Here is a 17,170-nt window from a genome sequence, read left to right on the forward strand (position 1 = left end):
GTCACCGCATATCCTGCACCCACAGGGACAAGAGGAAGAGAAGCCCTTTCCTTGTGCAGCGTCCCTCCCTCCAACATGGTCTGCAGACAAAGCTTACATCCTGCTGCAGGCCTGAGGTTTGCCCTGTCCAGCTCCAGGGTCACGAGCAGGACGGTGAAGGGTGAACTGCGAGCTGAGGGGCATTGTGACAGCTGGCACACCGCGTTTGTGTTTATGTTTTTTGGTACCATGTTTATTCAGGCCTAAATGGAGCAATTCCATCATAGGCTTTAGCCCTCTTTAGTCACCACAAGTCACCCAGCGCCCCCGGCGTGCCCTCATTCCATAGCCTCTCAGCTCCCTAAGGCCCTGGTCCTCCCCCGATCCAACCTTGAACCCTGAACCCTTCCACAGAGCCTCGGATAGCACATCATCAGCAAAATCCCCTGTTCTAACCTTGTCAAGAGTGTCTTCACCTCTTTTGCTCTAAAACCTGGCTTGCCCTGAACACACTGTCATGTGTCTCTCTTGGGGACCGTTTGCCCTCTGGTCCCTCAGTCCTGCCGGGCCTAGAGGTGGGACGATGGAGGCGTGTTCCTCGCTTGTCATTGCCAGACTCTGCCCCGCTCCCTGAGCCGCTCCGCCAGGCTTCGTGTCAGCTGCTGCGCCTCCGTGTGAGGGGCACCTTAGACACTTCCCCGCACTGTCATGATTCTTGGTGACTTCATTATCTGAGAAGATGACCCTTGCAGTAGTGCACAGCCTTGTTTTCTTGATGGTTCTCTTTCATCAGTGATCGTGTCTCCTGCCTCACCTTGGAAGTCTCCCCTGTAGTCATGCCATCACATTTGTCATCAATAATAGCATCTATTTCATAGTCTCAGTTACAAGTACCCCACTCTCTGACCACTACTTCCTGTGTTTTCAGCTCATTCCCTGAGGACTCTGCCACCAAAACTTCTTAGTTCTGTTTGGATCCATGGATCTTAACTAGTTTTTTCATTGTCCGTCTCTTCATTTTTATTTTCTTTCTCCGGCTTTAATTTCATGTTCTCTCATTGTAATAGTTTCCAGAACCTCGACTGTCTTGCCCCAGTGGAATGTGGTGGGATAAACAGGCAGCTGTTCTAACCGGTCTCGCTTTAAATTTAAACCCCCAGCGTCAGGCAAGCACTGTCGCCACCACCCTGTTATGTTTCCACAGTCCAGTTACCCTCCCATTTTCTAAGATGGTTATCTCCTGCTTTCTCCTTGTTCTTCACCTCACCTCAATTTCCTTCCACTTGCTTCTGTTTTCTCAGTGAAATAGGAAGCAAGGTCATTGCCCACACTCAGCAGCCCTCCTGCCAGTCAGTCCTAGGTGTTTGTAAATATCCTGCCTTTCTTCCTGTTACTTTGCTGATCTGTTTGTGTTTTGATCCAGAGCCGACCCAGCTGTTTGTGGACCATCTGTTGTTAGTATTTCTGCCTCCTAAAGGACTTCACCCTCTCTTCTGTATCATATTTTTCCTCTCTCCTGAATCATTCCTGTTAGCAAACAGACATGTTATATCTTCAGTCTTCTTAACAAAATCCTCCCTCCCGTGTCTCCCTGGATCCAGCCCTTTCCCTGTATCTCTGCTCCTTTAACGGCAGAACTTCCCCCAGCCTTGTCTGTACGTCTTCGCTTCCTTGCTTCCCCTTTGCTCTTGCTTTGTCACAGCTGTTAGGACGCGGCCTGAGGACCGCAGGGAGCCCGGTTGGGTACGTCCAGGGGTCAGGTGTCTTCTTCCTCTCCCTCAGTCTTGGACTCACTTGGTTACCTGCTCTTTCCTGAACTTCTTCTTCACGTGAGTCCAGATATCACGCTCTGCTGACTGTCCTCTTCCCCGCCCGCCGGCTCCTCCTGCCACTGTGCAAGCCCCTCCCGCTCTCGCTGACCCCTGGCGCTCGAGTGCTTCGGGACGCCAGCCGGGGACACCTCCTTCCCGGACCATCCTCGTGCTCTGGCAGCACCTGTAAACCGACACACCTGCATCTCGAGCCTGGACTCCTTTCCTGAGCTCCAGCCCGGTGCTGTCCTCGCATTTCTAAGTGGGTGTCTGGCAGGCATCCCAGCGTGAGGCTGTGTAAGTCTGAACGGCCGTCCCCGTGCCGTCCCCAGGCTCATCGTTCTTGTCTTGCCTCACGCCCCTGAAGTCCGCTGACGCCCCGTCACCGTCACATCCTGTCCACCGCCTGCAGAACCTGTTCTGTTCGCAGCCTGACTGCTGCTCGCCGCTCTGTCAAACACCGGTCCAGGCCACCTCGCCCTCCCTGGCCTGACCTCACTGCTCTCAGACCAGCGTCCTGCGTCTGTCCGCACACGGCAGCCTCAATGCTGCTCTGATGGTGAAGGGTAATCGTCACCCTTTCCTGCTCAAGGGGTGCCAGCAGCCGTTCCTCCCGCTCGGAGAAGGTGCCCTTGTTACCTCCGCAAGTCTCATCTCTGCTCCCTCCTTGCTGGTCTCCATCCAGCAGCGCTCGTGACACCTTGCTGTCCTCGGACATGCCAAGCACTTACCTGCAGAAGAGCACTTGCACTTGCTCCTCTCTCCTCCTGGAGGACTCTCTCTCTCGCATAGTTTTCTTCCTTCCTTCCTTCCGGGCTGTGCTCGCCACTCTACGGGTAGAACCGCCATCCAGCCTTCTGGCCCACCCCCGCAGCTCCGTCTGCTTTTTCCTCTGCTGTTTTTCTTGCATGTGCTTGTTTCCAGCCTCCTCCGTGGAGGTGTGAGTCTGTGAGAGCAGGGGTGGTCGGGTTCGCTGGTACCTGAGCCAGTGGGGCCCCCAGTAAACGCTGACTGCATAAGTGAGTGATGGGTGGATTAGAGAGCTGACTTAGAGTTTGTCAAGTCACTCAAGTGTTCATTCTTTAAAAGAATGAGTAACACGCAAAAGTTGTTAGTGAAACTCTGCAGAAGCCATTTTGTTACTGTTGTTAGCAGATTGATAACTATTAGAAAAATAAAACCAAGAGAGAGAAAATGATGATGACCACCTCCTGAGCACACTGGGATGTGTCTGTACTCCATAAGGTCACAGGAGGAAGAAAATAGACTCAATAGCTCTTTAGTTAGGAAGACGAGTAGTCTACTAAGATTATTATCCATAGTTGTACTGAAGAGACTAAAAATTAATATGATCCCTTTAACTTTCTCTTGTAACCCAAATACATACTTGGGTGGACTTGTAGAAGGTCATTTGCCTTATCTCTGGGCCAAGTGTTCACCTGACCAAGTGGAGAGGTCAGAGCGCTTGGTGAGGCTGGGCTGAAGTTGTAGCAGGTGGTCCTCACCCTGGGGTGGGATCGTGGCCAAGTGTTTATTCTTTCACGTGGCTGGTCGTGTTCTTAATGTTTCCCTCATTTTCAGTCAGCGTTTACTCAGTACGCAAGAGCAGCACGCTGTGGTGTTTTCAGATTCCAGTTAATGATATCCTGAATGGCAGATATCATCCCATCAAGTAGTTAGAGACAGGTACATGATTCAGGTGATAGTTATAAGAGTTTTGGAGTTCAGGCAAGGTTGTTGCCCTTAAAGTTTTTAGGCATTTGGCATGATTTTCTAGACCAGACCAGTGAGAACTAAATAATAATTAGCACATGAAATAATCATGCAGCTTATTTAAACAACGTTTCACGACAGATTTCTTTGCACGACAGTGTGAATGTACTTAATGCCACAGAATTGTACACTAAAAAATGGTTAAAATGGTAAATTTTTTTTAGTTGAAGTATAGTTGATCTATCATATTGTGTTAGTTTCAGGTGTACAGCATAGTGATTCAGTTTATGGGGGGGCATTATATTCCATTATAGGTTATTACAAGATATTGGGTAGTGGGATCTTCCCAGGCCAGGGATTGAACCCGTATCCCCTGCATTGGCAGGCAGATTCTTAACCAGTGCACCACCAGGAAAGTCATGTCTGTCTCTTTTTAACTGCAGAAAATTAAGGTAATACACATTAAGTTTTTATTACTCAGCATATCATAAAAATATCTGCATGTCATAAAAACTTTCTTTGCTCCAGTTCCTATTAATAATCATAGCTGTTTTCTAAAAGGCTTCAGTTAAAACAAAGGAGTGGTTATGAAGCCACCAGGGGGAGCTCCGTGAGTATGTTTCAGTATTTTGGTTCTGACTTTAGCAAAGAAACAAAACAACGCTTTTCTTTTAGTATGGATGTTTTATGTAACCATATTTTTCTCTTCTGTGTAGAAATAGTGTTCTGAAAATACTTGCGTGATGTTAGAGGAACAGCTTGGCGTTTTTATTTCACAAATATTTGAGTATCTTATATGTGAGGCAATCTGGAGGACCAAAACATGAATATAACTCTTGCTTTCATGTGACTTACCCAAGAGTACGTAGGTGTCTTAGGTCAACATTCTCTTGTTGCACACAGTTGTGTAATCTGGTTTAAAGCTGATCATGTATAGTGAGATGCTGTATCACTCATGTTAATATTTTTAAGTTGTTGGGTGTCGTGGTTCACAAATGTGGAGACCAGTGCTAGACCTGCTACATAAAGGTTCACCTGTGGAACTTGTCAAAATATAGAACGCAGGGCTCTGTGTCCAGAAATTATAATTCAGCAACTCTTGGGGATATGTGTTTTTTGAAAATAGCTTTATCAAGATATAACTCACATACTATACAACTCATCCATTTAAAGTTTGGAATTAAATGGTTTCTGATGAATTTGCAAGAGTTGTGCAACCATCCCCACAAGCGACTTTAGAACATTCTCATTGCCTCCCCGCAAAACCCTTTTCCCATTAGCATTCACTCCCCGTTCTTCCCCAACCCTTAGCCCTGGGCAACCGCTCATCTACTTTTGTCTCTGTATAGATTTGCTTGTTCTGGACGTTTCATGTAACTGGAGTCATACAGTACCTGGTCTTTTGTGACTGGCTTCTTTTGCTTCGTATAGTGTTTCCAAGGTTGTAGCATGTATCAGTACTTCATTCCTGTTTGTTGCCAAGTAATACTCTTTTGTATGGAAGGAATATGTATTTTTACAAAGCTCCTGAGTAGCATTCCCCACTAGTTTAAATTCTATATATGTATATATAAAACATACTTGGAAATGTTAACTTTGTGATTGTAATGCCATAAAAAAACATTATATACAACTGTTTTTTCCTTGTACTTCAGTAATAGAGCCCCCAGAACGCTCTCTTGACTATTTTAAAAGAGGAGGTTGCTATCTGTTAGTGGTGGCAAAACCATTTAGTGGGTGAAGAGCAGGGACTTTTTTTTTTAAGTAATAGAATGGAAAGTAACAGACTCAGCTACACATAGTAAAAGTATTTTATGGAACTTGGGAGTGTGTGTGTGTGTATCTTAATTGGGCCTGGGTGTGAAATATATTTCTTACAGTGGGTTGCTTTTACAAAAAGTTTGAAGGCTACTGTTCTTTAAATATTTCAGTATTATTGTCATCTCATTAACCCTAGTGTCTTTCCTGGGGCAAGGTGGTGAGATACATGGTTCAGCTTAAGTGAAAGTTGAATTGAAATAACTAGCCAGCATTAGGTTAGGAGTTAGGATCTAATAATACAGTGAGGAGGAGATGGGACGGTTCCGGGAACCTACTGCTTGGGTCGTTTTGTCAGGGAGTAAACTTGCCATTTAGTTAGTCATGGTGTGAGGTTTTTTTTTGGGGGGGGGCTGCACCGCGCAGCTTTCAAGATGTTAGTTCCCCGACCAGGGATCAAACCCATGCCCCCTGCAGTGGAAGTGCCGAGTCTTAACCACTGGACTGCCAGGGAAGTCCCTGGTATGAGACTTAATACCACTTATCACATTGATGATGTAGCTTTGAGTTTAAAACATACTGTATCAATAAAATGGATTTGGTTTATGATGGTCATTTAATTAAAATGCCAAAACACAGTATAAGAGAATCATTATTCTCATTTTAACAGTTTATCAACCCATTTGATGGTGTTACATATTCTAAATATTATCATTTTATTGTGCTCAAATTAAATAATATATTCATTAAAATAAGTTAGTTGCATTTCCTAAGGAAGAAATTATGTTTAAAGTATGTATCGTGTTGCTTTCTAAAGCAGAAGCTTTAAATATCTTTCTGAATTTTTTTTTTAGTGAAAGGAAACTTTTGGTGCCTTTCTAGTTCTTTTTTATGTGTCGTGAGCTATATAATATCTTAACAGTAATATATTTCTGGAATTAATTATATTAATTTCATATTGATTGTGGGTCATATTTATTTTGTAATATTCTGAATTCTCATTTAGAATTTTAGTGCTCATCCGTTATGGTCATTTTACAAAATTTAGGAAGTTGAAGCAAAAAGTGATATATGAGAGTAATTTCCTGACATTGACTTTTGCCAAAATACAGCTGCTTTTGAAATGGAGTTGTTAGTGGAGACACTTTAATGATTTAATCAAATACTGAATTATTTTAATAATAATGTAAATGACCACTGAAATAATTTTTTTAAAGTAGCATTTGCTTTCCTTTGAGTTGAAACCCAACATAGGTAAATAATTTTGTACAGTGTTTCTTTTTATATTCATTTTTTCCTAAGGTAGCTGAAAAATTTTAAATTGGTTCATGATAAATAACTAGAGTTTCCTGTAAATACTTTTAATCTTTTTTGGTATATAGAATTGTATTTTGAACGGTTTGAAAAACTGATCATACAGTAGGCTTAACATTGCTCACAAAATTGAGTAGCTAGCCCAGGATAAAAAAGGAAAGAAATCCATGGGTCAGTTATACTTATGAGCACACATGCAGAAATCCTAAAAGAAGTTTTTCAAAAACTCAAATCATTTATCAAAAGAATGATTTAAGAATTATTAATAGGATACATTTCGGGATGCAAGGATGGTTCAACAGTAGGAAACTGGTTAATTTCACTTCATTAGTAAGTTGAGAAAATCATACATAAATGATTTCAGTAGATACTGAAAGTTCAGTAGAATTTAACACTTAAAAAAAAAAACTTCTTTGGTTGTATACATAAAACATGTACAACTTTTTGTATGTCCATCGTACCTCAATAAAATGGTTTTTAAAAACGATCCAGTGATCTCCCTGGTGGCGCAGTGGTTAAGAATCCACCTCTCAGTGCAGGGGACACAGGTTCCAGCCCTGGTCCAGGAAGATCCCACATGCCGCGGAGCAACTAAGCCCATGTGCCACAACTACTGAGCCTGTGCTCTAGAGCCCGTGCACCACAACTACTGAGCCCACATGCCATAACTACTGAAGCCCGCGTGCCTAGAGCCCGTGCTCCACAAGAGGAGAAGCCACCTCAAGGAGAAGCCCGCGCACCGCAACGAAGTGTAGCTCCCGCTCGCCGCAACTAAAGAAAGCCCGCGCGCAGCAATGAAGACCCAACGCAGCCATAAATAAATAAATAAATATAATTTTAAAATCCAAATTTCTTTCATTCAAGAAATAGAGGGGAAAGTTCTTAACATGACACAGTTATGTATACTAGAAACCCATGTCAGGCATCATACATAATACTGAAACATTGGAAGCATTTACATTAAAGTTAGGAGCCAAACAAAGATGTTTGCAATGATTGCTATTATTTAGTGTTATTCCAGAAGCCTAGCTAATGTAATTAAAAAGAGAAAGAAATAAGAAACATAAATACTGGGAGAGAAGAGAAAACAGACATTTACAGATGATATGATTCCCTATGTAGAAACTCCTGGTGAAGCAGCAGAACCCTACTAATGAATTCAGTAAAGTGGCCTGATAGAAGTTCAGCATGCAAAAATGGATAATCAGAAAAGGAAATGGAGAGACCGAGTGACAGACTCCCTCAAATACTTTATTTTATAATTTTATACAGCAGGTTCATATTAGTTATCTATTTTATACATATTAGTGTAGATATGTCAATCCCAATCTCCCTATTCTCAAATACTTTAGACCTGCTGAGAAAAGTGCAAGATAACTATGCAAGAAAGGAATCAACATCAATGGAGTATTACTTATCAATGAAGAAAACAAATGCAGATACAAATAGTAATATGGACGATTCTGAAAACAATGTTGAGCAACAGAAGTGAGATACAAAGGAATGTATATTGTGTAATTCCATTAATACACAACTCAGAACACAGAAAGCTAAACTGTATTGCTTAGGAAGGCATACATAATTGGCAAAGCCATAAAGACAAGCAAGATAGTGATTAGTAAAGTCAGGATGGTGGCTACCTCTCTGGTGGAGGGCTTCTGCGTGTTGGCAGTATTCTCTGCCTTGACTTGGGTGGCTATTTCCTTTATTTTTGCTAACCTCTGTGTATGTCCTTTATCTACTTTTTTATAGGTGACTTTATTTTTATTTATTTAAAATATTTATTTTATTTATTTTTGGCTGCATTGGGTCTTCATTGCTGCACGTGGGCTTTCTCTAGTTGTGCTGAGTGGCGGCTACTCTTTGTTGCAGTGTGCAGGCTTCTCATTGCGGTGGCTTCTCTTGTTGCGGAGCACGGGCTCTAGGTGTGTCAGCTTCAGTAGTTGTGGCACGCGGGCTCAATAGCTGTGGCTTATGGGCTCTAGAGCGCAGGCTCAGTAGTTGTGGTGCACAGACTTAGTTGCTCCGCAGCATGGGGGATTTTCCCGGACCAGGGATCGAACCCACGTCCCCTGCACTGGCAGGCAGATTCTTAACCACTGCACCACCAGGAAAGCCCCAGGGATAATATATTTTGAAAGACAATTATAGCAGTATTGGCTTTACATCTTTTCCTGTTTTTAATTTCCATACATTTGAATTTTTCAAAATCCTTATCTAATTTGTAGTTTTACTTTTTGTCCAGGCCCATCAAAGTCCAGTGAAGAAAGTGAATCCTGGAGAAGAAAGGAGGAAACTGTTTGAGGTATAAAGACATCTGTCTGCTTATTTTAAAGCTTTGTAAAAATAATTATAAAAGAAGAAACAAATCTTATAAAACCTCCAAACCTTTCCTCCTTATTTCTTTCGAACAAATACCTCTAACTTATCTCTGTTTTTTAACCTCCCTGGGCATACATCTACCATTGGTATGCTAGCTTTACTGATGAAACTAGAAGAAGTAGTATTTATTATTGATAAAAAATGTTCTTTTTTTATTTAAGGAACCAGCAAGGAAGAGAAGGTTGGAATTGAATGAAAAAGAAAAGAAACAAAAGGATCAGGTAGTTATTTTGCTCTTACTTTTTTCCCCTGCCAAGTTGGAGAGGATAGTAGTTTCAAGAGTTCTAAAAAGTTTGTCTTTAAAACTTGTTACAGATTAGTTTAATGAAGGCTGAACAGATGAAAAGGCAAGAAAAGGAAAGGGTAAGAGGATGGTCCATTTCCCCGGTGTGCTGCACTGCCTCCTCCACAGGCGCCTTTTTCTTTTTTTTTTCCTGGCTGTGTTGGGTCCCCATTGCTGCACGCAGGTCCCCTCTAGTTGCGGCGAGTGGGGGCCACGCCTCGCTGCAGTGCACTTGCTTCCCATTGCAGTGGCCTCTCTCGCTGCAGAGCACGGGCTCTAGGCCTGTGGGCTCAGTAGTTGTGGCTCGCGGGCTCTAGAGCGCAGGATCAGTAGCTGTGGCACACAGGCTCAGCCGCTCCGTGGCACGCGGGCTCCTCCCGGACCAGGGATCAAACCTGCATCCTCTGCATTGGCAGGAGGACTCCCAACCACTGTGCCACCAGGGAAGTCCCCCCCGCCCTTTTTTTTTTAAAGGGAGACACTGATTCCATTTTATTTCTAAATGTATTTCATGTACTTTATACTAAATATTTGAAATGGTGTTTTGTTTCTTTGTTTCTTTTCCCCAAAAGTTGGAGAAAATAAATAGGGCCAGGGAACAAGGATGGAGAAACGTGCTGAGTGCTGGTGGAAGCGGTGAAATGAAGGTAGGCCTTTGGTGCCAGTGCACTTACACTACTGCTTTTTCTCCAGTTTCCTCCTGCTCTTGAAAAGGTATACAGCTGGCTTTTTGGGGGGATACACTTACTTTTCACTAGAGTTCTTCAGCGTCTATTATGACTCCTTAGTTTCCCTGCACATATTTGGTATGTAATTTGTACTGATAACTAATATGTGACACTGTTGAAATTGCATAAAAAGTTTGCTGTGAAGGCTGTAATACACCATTCCTGCCTGAGGCATCTTTTTAAAATCAAACACAGTTTGTCTCCACTCTGCCTGAAGTCCTCCTGTAGCTTCATGCAGGCCTGAACGTTCCATTTTCAGAAGAGCCGTAGTGAGCGGGGCCCTGCCAGGCTCTCCGCACTCATCCCGGTCCCGCCCCGCAGTGCCGTGTGCTCTCGTCATGCTGAGCTGAGGACCGTACTGCAGCGTCCCCATTGTGTGGGGCCTGCTGGAGCTACGTCCTGACACCTGTGTTTCTCTTTACCTGAGGGCACCCTCCGTCCCTCCTCACTCTCTCTCCTACCTCCAGCCATTTCCCTAGGTAACCAGTGACCTAACCAGCCATTTACCTAGGTAGGTTAATTCAGATATTTCCTTTGGGCAGGTCCACACTGTACAACCTTGGGCAAGTTACTTAACTTTTCTGAGCCTTAATTTCTTCATTTAAAAGAAGAAAGGAAGAAAGAAAGAAAGAAAGAAAAGGAAGGAAGGAAAGAAAGAAAACAAAGAAAGAAAGAAAAAAAAATTTCAAGAGCAGTGCCTGAGCTTGACCTGCAAGGACTCACCTGTTAAGCTCCTTTTCCTTGCCTTGCTCTGCCAGTCTGAATCTTGTGTTTCTTCTCTTGCCCTCATAACATCCTTTACATGCCGAATTCTAAGGTGGCCCCCAAATTCCTGACTCCAGGGGTCAGGCCTGATGTTATCCCTCCACTGAAGCATGGGGGAACCTGTGAACAGGGTGTGTCGCAGCCCCTTGGTTAAGCTGTGTTGTATGGCCCTGCTGATGGGGTAGCCACTCCTGTGGTCACGTCACTATTTTATAAGCCTCCCTCATAGCAGCCTGGAAGGGAGAAGGTCAGAGAGACAGCTTCTGCTGGCCTGGGAAGAAGCATGCATTCACGTGGCAGGGAAGCACCGGTGTCCTCTGGGAGCTGATCGTGGTCTCTGACCAACAGCTAGCAAGAATGTAGTGACCTTAGCCGTGACAGCCACAAGGGAGTGAATTCTGCCAGGAACCAGTGAGCTTGTAAGAGGATCCTGAGCCTCAGATGGGAAGGACAGCCCTGGCTGACACCTTGACTTCTGCCTGGTGAGACCCCGAGCAGAGGACCCTGCTAACCATGCCCAGACTCCTGAGACCACAAATGGGTCTGTCTTAAGCTGCTGAGTTTGTAGTACTTTATGACACAGCAATAAAAAATGAATACATACTGTTATTCCTCTGTATTATCAGTTTTAATGTGTATCATCCAATCAGCTGTTACTTAAGGTCTTTAGACTGTGAATTCGCCTGACCGTGCTCAGTAAACTGGTATTTAGGTGCCCAGTAGATATTTGTTAAGTTGAAATGATTACCATTCTTACTTGTTTCTTTTTCCCCGAAAGATATGATTTGAATAAAAATTTATCTGTTTATGTAGATACACATGTTCTGCCCTGGCTATCTTGGTTTGTATTTCAGTGTCTTGAGATGACACATTTTTCGTATCACATATCAATAACCCAGTAGGAGTCACTTTTTCTAATTCTGTATTAATATAGACTTACACAGTTTTTAGTAATACAATTTTATCTTTAAAATTGTACTTTACTATTTTTGTATTGTACTATCCAATTTACTATGAAATTGAACTTTTAACCTCCTGAGTGATAAGGAATGACTCAGACAGAATTTGGCCCATTCTAAAATAACTAACCCCATATCTTATATGATTAGAAAGTAAAATCTTACCAAAGTGCAGGCCCTCAGATCTTGTCAAGCATTTTATATCAGTCCATGATTAGTGCTGAGAATTTGATTATTTTTTCTTCTCCCTTTGCGTATATCTTCTTTATGCAGTTTGCCCTATGATGTCTAAAGCCATATTTAATCCTAAAGTCCAGTTTTATCAATGTTTGATTATAGTTTCTCAACAGTGTGAGATACTATGTGCTTAATAGGTTTCTGCTTTGCTTCATAAACTTCTATACTGCTTTCTGTGAGGATTAATAAAACAATTTATTTTCCATGACGTAAAGCAAAGTATGTTAGTTTCTGAATTTATTCCCCATGAGGTTTGAAATATTTAACTTCTTCAGCTGTTTGATTTCTGTACAGTTGATAAGGACCTGGAAGCTCAGTAAAAATGTGAATCGAATTAAGGAGATTCCCAAAAATAAAGATAAAACAAGAACTAAACATTAAAGGAAATATTTCAAAGTTAATATTCTATTATTATATACCTCTAAATACCAAGACATTATGCACAGTATAAATAACCTACTGTCCTTGATTACTTAGTATCTGCAAAATCTGGGACTTTTTGCTTTATCCATTTTTTCTTTTTTTTTGATTCTTCTGATAGGTATTTTTTTCTTTTTTTAAATTGTTGATTTTCAATGCTTTATCCATTTTTGATGTATCTCTTATGAAAGTGTATTTTTAGAAAAATTATGAAATGTTCCACATATATAGTTTGATTATATAGATAACCATTATATATAAGAGTGTATCTGTTGTTTGACAATATACTGGAATGCTACTCAGCATTGAAAAGGAATAGCCTATTAATACCTGTAACAACATGGGTCAGTCAAAAGCATACTGAGTGAAAGAAGCCAGGCACAAGAGTATATATTGTATGAATCCATTTGTATGAAACGATAAGAAAAGGCAAATCCAATTTCTGTGACAGAGAGCAGATCAGTGTTTGCTAGAAGGAGGGGGTGTTGGCTGCAAAGGAACATGAGGGACCTTTTGGGGTGATGGATGTGCTTTCGATTGTGGTAGTGGTTCCAAGAGTGTCTGTATTTGTCAGAACATCAACCTGCGCTTATAATTGGTGAATAAAGTCATATTTAAAAGATCCTGTTGCTTCAGTATTCTAGTACAGTGTTTTCAGCATTATTTTGAGTATAGGTATCTTCAGAGATATGTACATACATTTGATTTTGCTAGAGAGAAACCTTTGAACACTCAACCTTAAGATGATATTAGCGCCATACTAAACTCGAGGAACCAGTCTCGTAGGAGGTATTGACCACCTTTTACCAGAATTGTGATTCTGATAATCTTGCCCTGAGATGCACATTTTGAAAATGTATATGAAAATCACCTTGATGGAGTTTCCTGCCTAATGAGGTATCTTCCCTGTTTCTAGCAACTTTCATCTCTTGCTATTCAAGCATCTTGAATCACTTTCCTATTTTTATCTTGAGCTGATTTTTTTAAAAATCAGGCTTGCTTATAATACTGTACACAATTCTTGTGTCAAGATGTTAACACAAGTTTTACCTCATTGGGTACACTGAAATGCCTTTTATTTGGTCCTCGTGTTTTCCTTAGCCAGACTTCTTCCTCAGGATGTCGTCACCTGGAAGCTCTTCCCCCTTTGCTGGCAGTGTCCTGGCTTCTGCTCTCATCCGCGTGTGGGTGCTGCCCCTCCACTTGAGTCGTGTCACTTTGTCTTCCTTTTGGTGCTGCTGGCCTCTGCCTTTGAGGTTCCTGTTTCCTCTTTGCAGTGCAGTTCTTGCCCCCTGACCTCTGTAACATTCTGCACTTACCTCTCACCCTGACATCTCTGTTTTCTGTGAGTTTTCCATGCGCTTCGGTGTGTGTGTTCTGAGGCTGCGTCCTACGCCTTAGTCTTCATCCTTTGTTATTTCCGCAGAGAACCCACAGCTCCCTTCACCGATGACTTCTTCTCTGATTGCCTGTCTTTGCTCGCAGGCTTCTTGGCTTGGTGTCAGTGCAGCAAGCCTTCTAATTAGTTCCTCTACTTTGTTCTCTCTCTTATACTTGCTTATCGTGCGTAATTTGACTTACCTTTTTTAAAAAACTTTATTTATTTGTTTGTTTATTTTTGGCTGCGTTGGGTCTTCGTTGCTGCACACGGGCTTTCTCTACTTGTGGTGAGCAGGGGCTACTCTTTGTTGTGGTGCATGAGCTTCTCGTTGCGGTGGCTTCTCGTTGCAGAGCACGGGCTCTAGGCGCACAGGCTTCAGTAGTTGTAGCACGTGGGCTCAGTTGTTGTGGCTCGCAGGCTCTAGAGCGCAGGCTCAGTAGTTGTGGCGCACAGGCCTAGTTGCTCCGTGGCAGATAGGATCTTCCTGGACCAGGGCTCGAACCCGTGTCCCCTGCATTGGCAGGCGGATTTTTAACCACTGCACTACCAGGGAAGTCCCACCAACCTTCTAAGAAACTGTCTTAGTGCACTTTCCTGCTAGAAAATGTATGCATGCTTTCTGTTGTTTATTCTATGAACTCGCACACCCAGGCTGAGGGTAGTTACCTGTGATGACCTTTTAGGACCAAATATAACACTCCCTATCTGCCTTCTTTCTAGTTAACTTCTTACGTCTTCCTGCATCCTTTTTCCCCCTACTGCCAACACCTAAACATATACCTCCAGTGCTTATTTTTACTTTAAGTTTTACTTTAATACCATGGTTCATATTTAATCATTTACTCTTTCTTTGTTACATTGCTTTCAAGGCTGGGTTGAATAATATTTTTCTCCAGTGATTTTTTTTTTGGAATTTTTATTTCTCATAATTTTTTTTTCTATTTTGTAAATTTGCTCAGTATTTACTACTGTACAGTGTGCCTGTTGCCACTCACTTACTACAGGAAATGAAATGTTTTTCAAGCTTTATACTTTGTTTCCCAGTTTGTTTGTCAACTGCTTAAGGATTGGTATGTTGTTTTGTTTCTTTTATTTACACCTAGAGTATGTTTCAGTGGTGTTTGTATCCTCACTGCTTGTTGAATTGGATTTGGGGTATGTTAAATGCCGTATGTTTTTGTTAGATATAATTTTGAGTGTTACAGAAGCAGGCTCCGTTTTATTTATAAGCTATACATACTTAAACTTAATAGGATGGGATCACATAAAATGTATACTAGAAACTTGTTTCAAAACTTGTTAATTAAGACCAAGTTTTTTCATAGTTACATAAATTTAGTGATAGTTTATATTTTAGTTACATTGAATTAAGCTTTATTTTTAGTAACAAAGTATACTAGTTTTTGATTGTTAATGGTTATAATATAGTAGGAAAACATGTTAAATTAGGTAATTGCTTTTTAAGAGTCAAGTGTTGAAATTTACTTTTTTCTTTTGAGGGTAGTACAGACCTTTTGGATCTTGTGGGACAAGCATGTGAGAGCTCTTTGTTTGATTCCTAGGCTCCCCTTTTTGGCAGTGGAGGGGCTGTGGCTCCATCATCTTTTTCTTCTCGAGGACAGTATGAACATTACCATGCCATTTTTGCTCAAATGCAGCAACAAAGAGCAGAAGACAATGAAGCTAAGTGGAAAGGAGAAATACGTGGCCGAAGGCTTCCAGAAAGGTATGGCATGTTCTGCAGAAGTTGCTTGTGCTTTGCTTTAGAGAAAGTAATGGAAGTCATCATGCGTATTTATTGGCAGAGGAATCCCACCTGGAGTACATCCAGGATTTCCCAAGGGGGCTGCAGGTCATCACCATTCCTCTGATGCCGATGCTCTTAGAAAAACTTGGAAAACATTGAAGGCCGTGTCTAAACAAGCCAATATAAACAGGTTGGACTGGGATGATCCATAAATTCACTGTTGCTTGTAAATTTGTCTTATGCCATGTGCAGCCTAATACCAACACCTTCTGGGTGTTTTCTCCATTATACATAGAATATTTTTTGCCTTCTGGATGCAGTCATTTTCTTATGTGCAAATTTGGCCCTTGATTACATGTGGAAAATATGCAGCTCTTCAGCCTATTTTTTGTAGCTTATATATGTTATAGGCTGAACATAGTATTTAAAGGAACACGTGATAACTTTGAACCAACATATGTTTGTAATAACTTTATTCACTTGCTTTAAATAAATCAGAATATATTTAAAATGGAATTACATTCTATGCAGAACTCCAAGACATGCCTTTGGGTCTTCCTTTTCCTCATTACTTAGAGCCCCCCTTCTCTCCTTGTTTTTCTCTGCATGTCCGTCTCTGATTGATGGCTCACTATGATCCTGTTCATTGGGTTTTTTCTTTTCTTCCATTAATTAATTTAATATGGATGCAGTCAATAGTTTTAATCTGCATAGTTCCTTTTTTAAAAGTATGCATATGTGTTTTTTTAGATCTTCCCATTTCTTCCATAAAAACGTTCCAGTTAAGGAAGAGCAGATATCATTTTGTGAAAATTTAATTTGTCCTTTTACAGAGAATACTTTTGAGTGTGATAAACCCTTTATGTCTCTCCCAATTATAAAAGATTAATAAAAGGTAGCTGAGCAGAGGTAAATAACTGAGGTGAATACAAATTAACATTATGAATTATGTACAGTAGCCTGAAGTGTTAAGCTAATTGTAAATACTTCCCATTTTTGAGAAAAGAGGGCCACAGACTTCCACATATGCATGTTTTTTATGAAATGGTTAAGAAGATTTTTGTGTGGGGTTTTATCCTCTGGTATTATTGACCTTTCTGCTATATAATTTGTATGGATTTTTTTTTTTTTTTTTTTTTTTGTGGTATGCGGGCCTCTCACTGTTGTGGCCTCTCCCGTTGCGGAGCACAGGCTCTGGATGCGCAGGCTCAGCGGCCATGGCTCACGGGCCCAGCCGCTCCGTGGTATGTGGGATCTTCCCGGACCGGGGCACGAACCATGTCCCCTGCATCGGCAGGCGGACTCTCAACCACTGCGCCACCAGGGAAGCCCCTTGTTTTGTTTAATTTTAATCAGATCTCTTAAAATAAATGTGTATAGTATAAAGAAAATAGGGAAAACTATGTTATGCTTCTTCACACTGTTCATCTTCCATAAGGTTTCTTGGTTCTTCACAGTTGGAGTGACGAGTAATGGACTAGTTTGGTCCATTTGCATGAGGCTCCCATATAACCTTGAAGTGTTCACATACATTTACACTTGTTTCATATTGTCTTCAATGACTGTGTATCTCAGTTACTTCTTCCACTAGGACACAGCTTCCATTCAGTCTTTGTTTGAGCATCCGATATAGTTTCAGTATTTTAATTTTCAGCTTTTAAACCATTTGTGATTGTGAGATCATTTATCATTT

General features: G+C 41.5%; 1 protein-coding gene across 1 annotated transcript in view; it reads left to right on the forward strand.

Moving 5' to 3' along the window:
* NEK1 (NIMA related kinase 1) overlaps positions 1 to 17,170 on the forward strand; it is a 150,372-nt gene that overhangs the window by 59,360 nt on the left and 73,842 nt on the right. Inside the window, exons 12-17 of the mRNA XM_079705795.1 lie at positions 8,821 to 8,880; positions 9,119 to 9,178; positions 9,273 to 9,320; positions 9,813 to 9,887; positions 15,293 to 15,456; positions 15,536 to 15,667. Of these exons, the coding sequence (XP_079561921.1) occupies positions 8,821 to 8,880; positions 9,119 to 9,178; positions 9,273 to 9,320; positions 9,813 to 9,887; positions 15,293 to 15,456; positions 15,536 to 15,667 (539 nt within the window). The remainder of the gene's footprint in view (positions 1 to 8,820; positions 8,881 to 9,118; positions 9,179 to 9,272; positions 9,321 to 9,812; positions 9,888 to 15,292; positions 15,457 to 15,535; positions 15,668 to 17,170) is intronic.

Source organism: Hyperoodon ampullatus, assembly GCF_949752795.1.
Source record: "Hyperoodon ampullatus genome assembly, chromosome: 6".
Taxonomy (NCBI): domain Eukaryota; kingdom Metazoa; phylum Chordata; class Mammalia; order Artiodactyla; family Ziphiidae; genus Hyperoodon; species Hyperoodon ampullatus.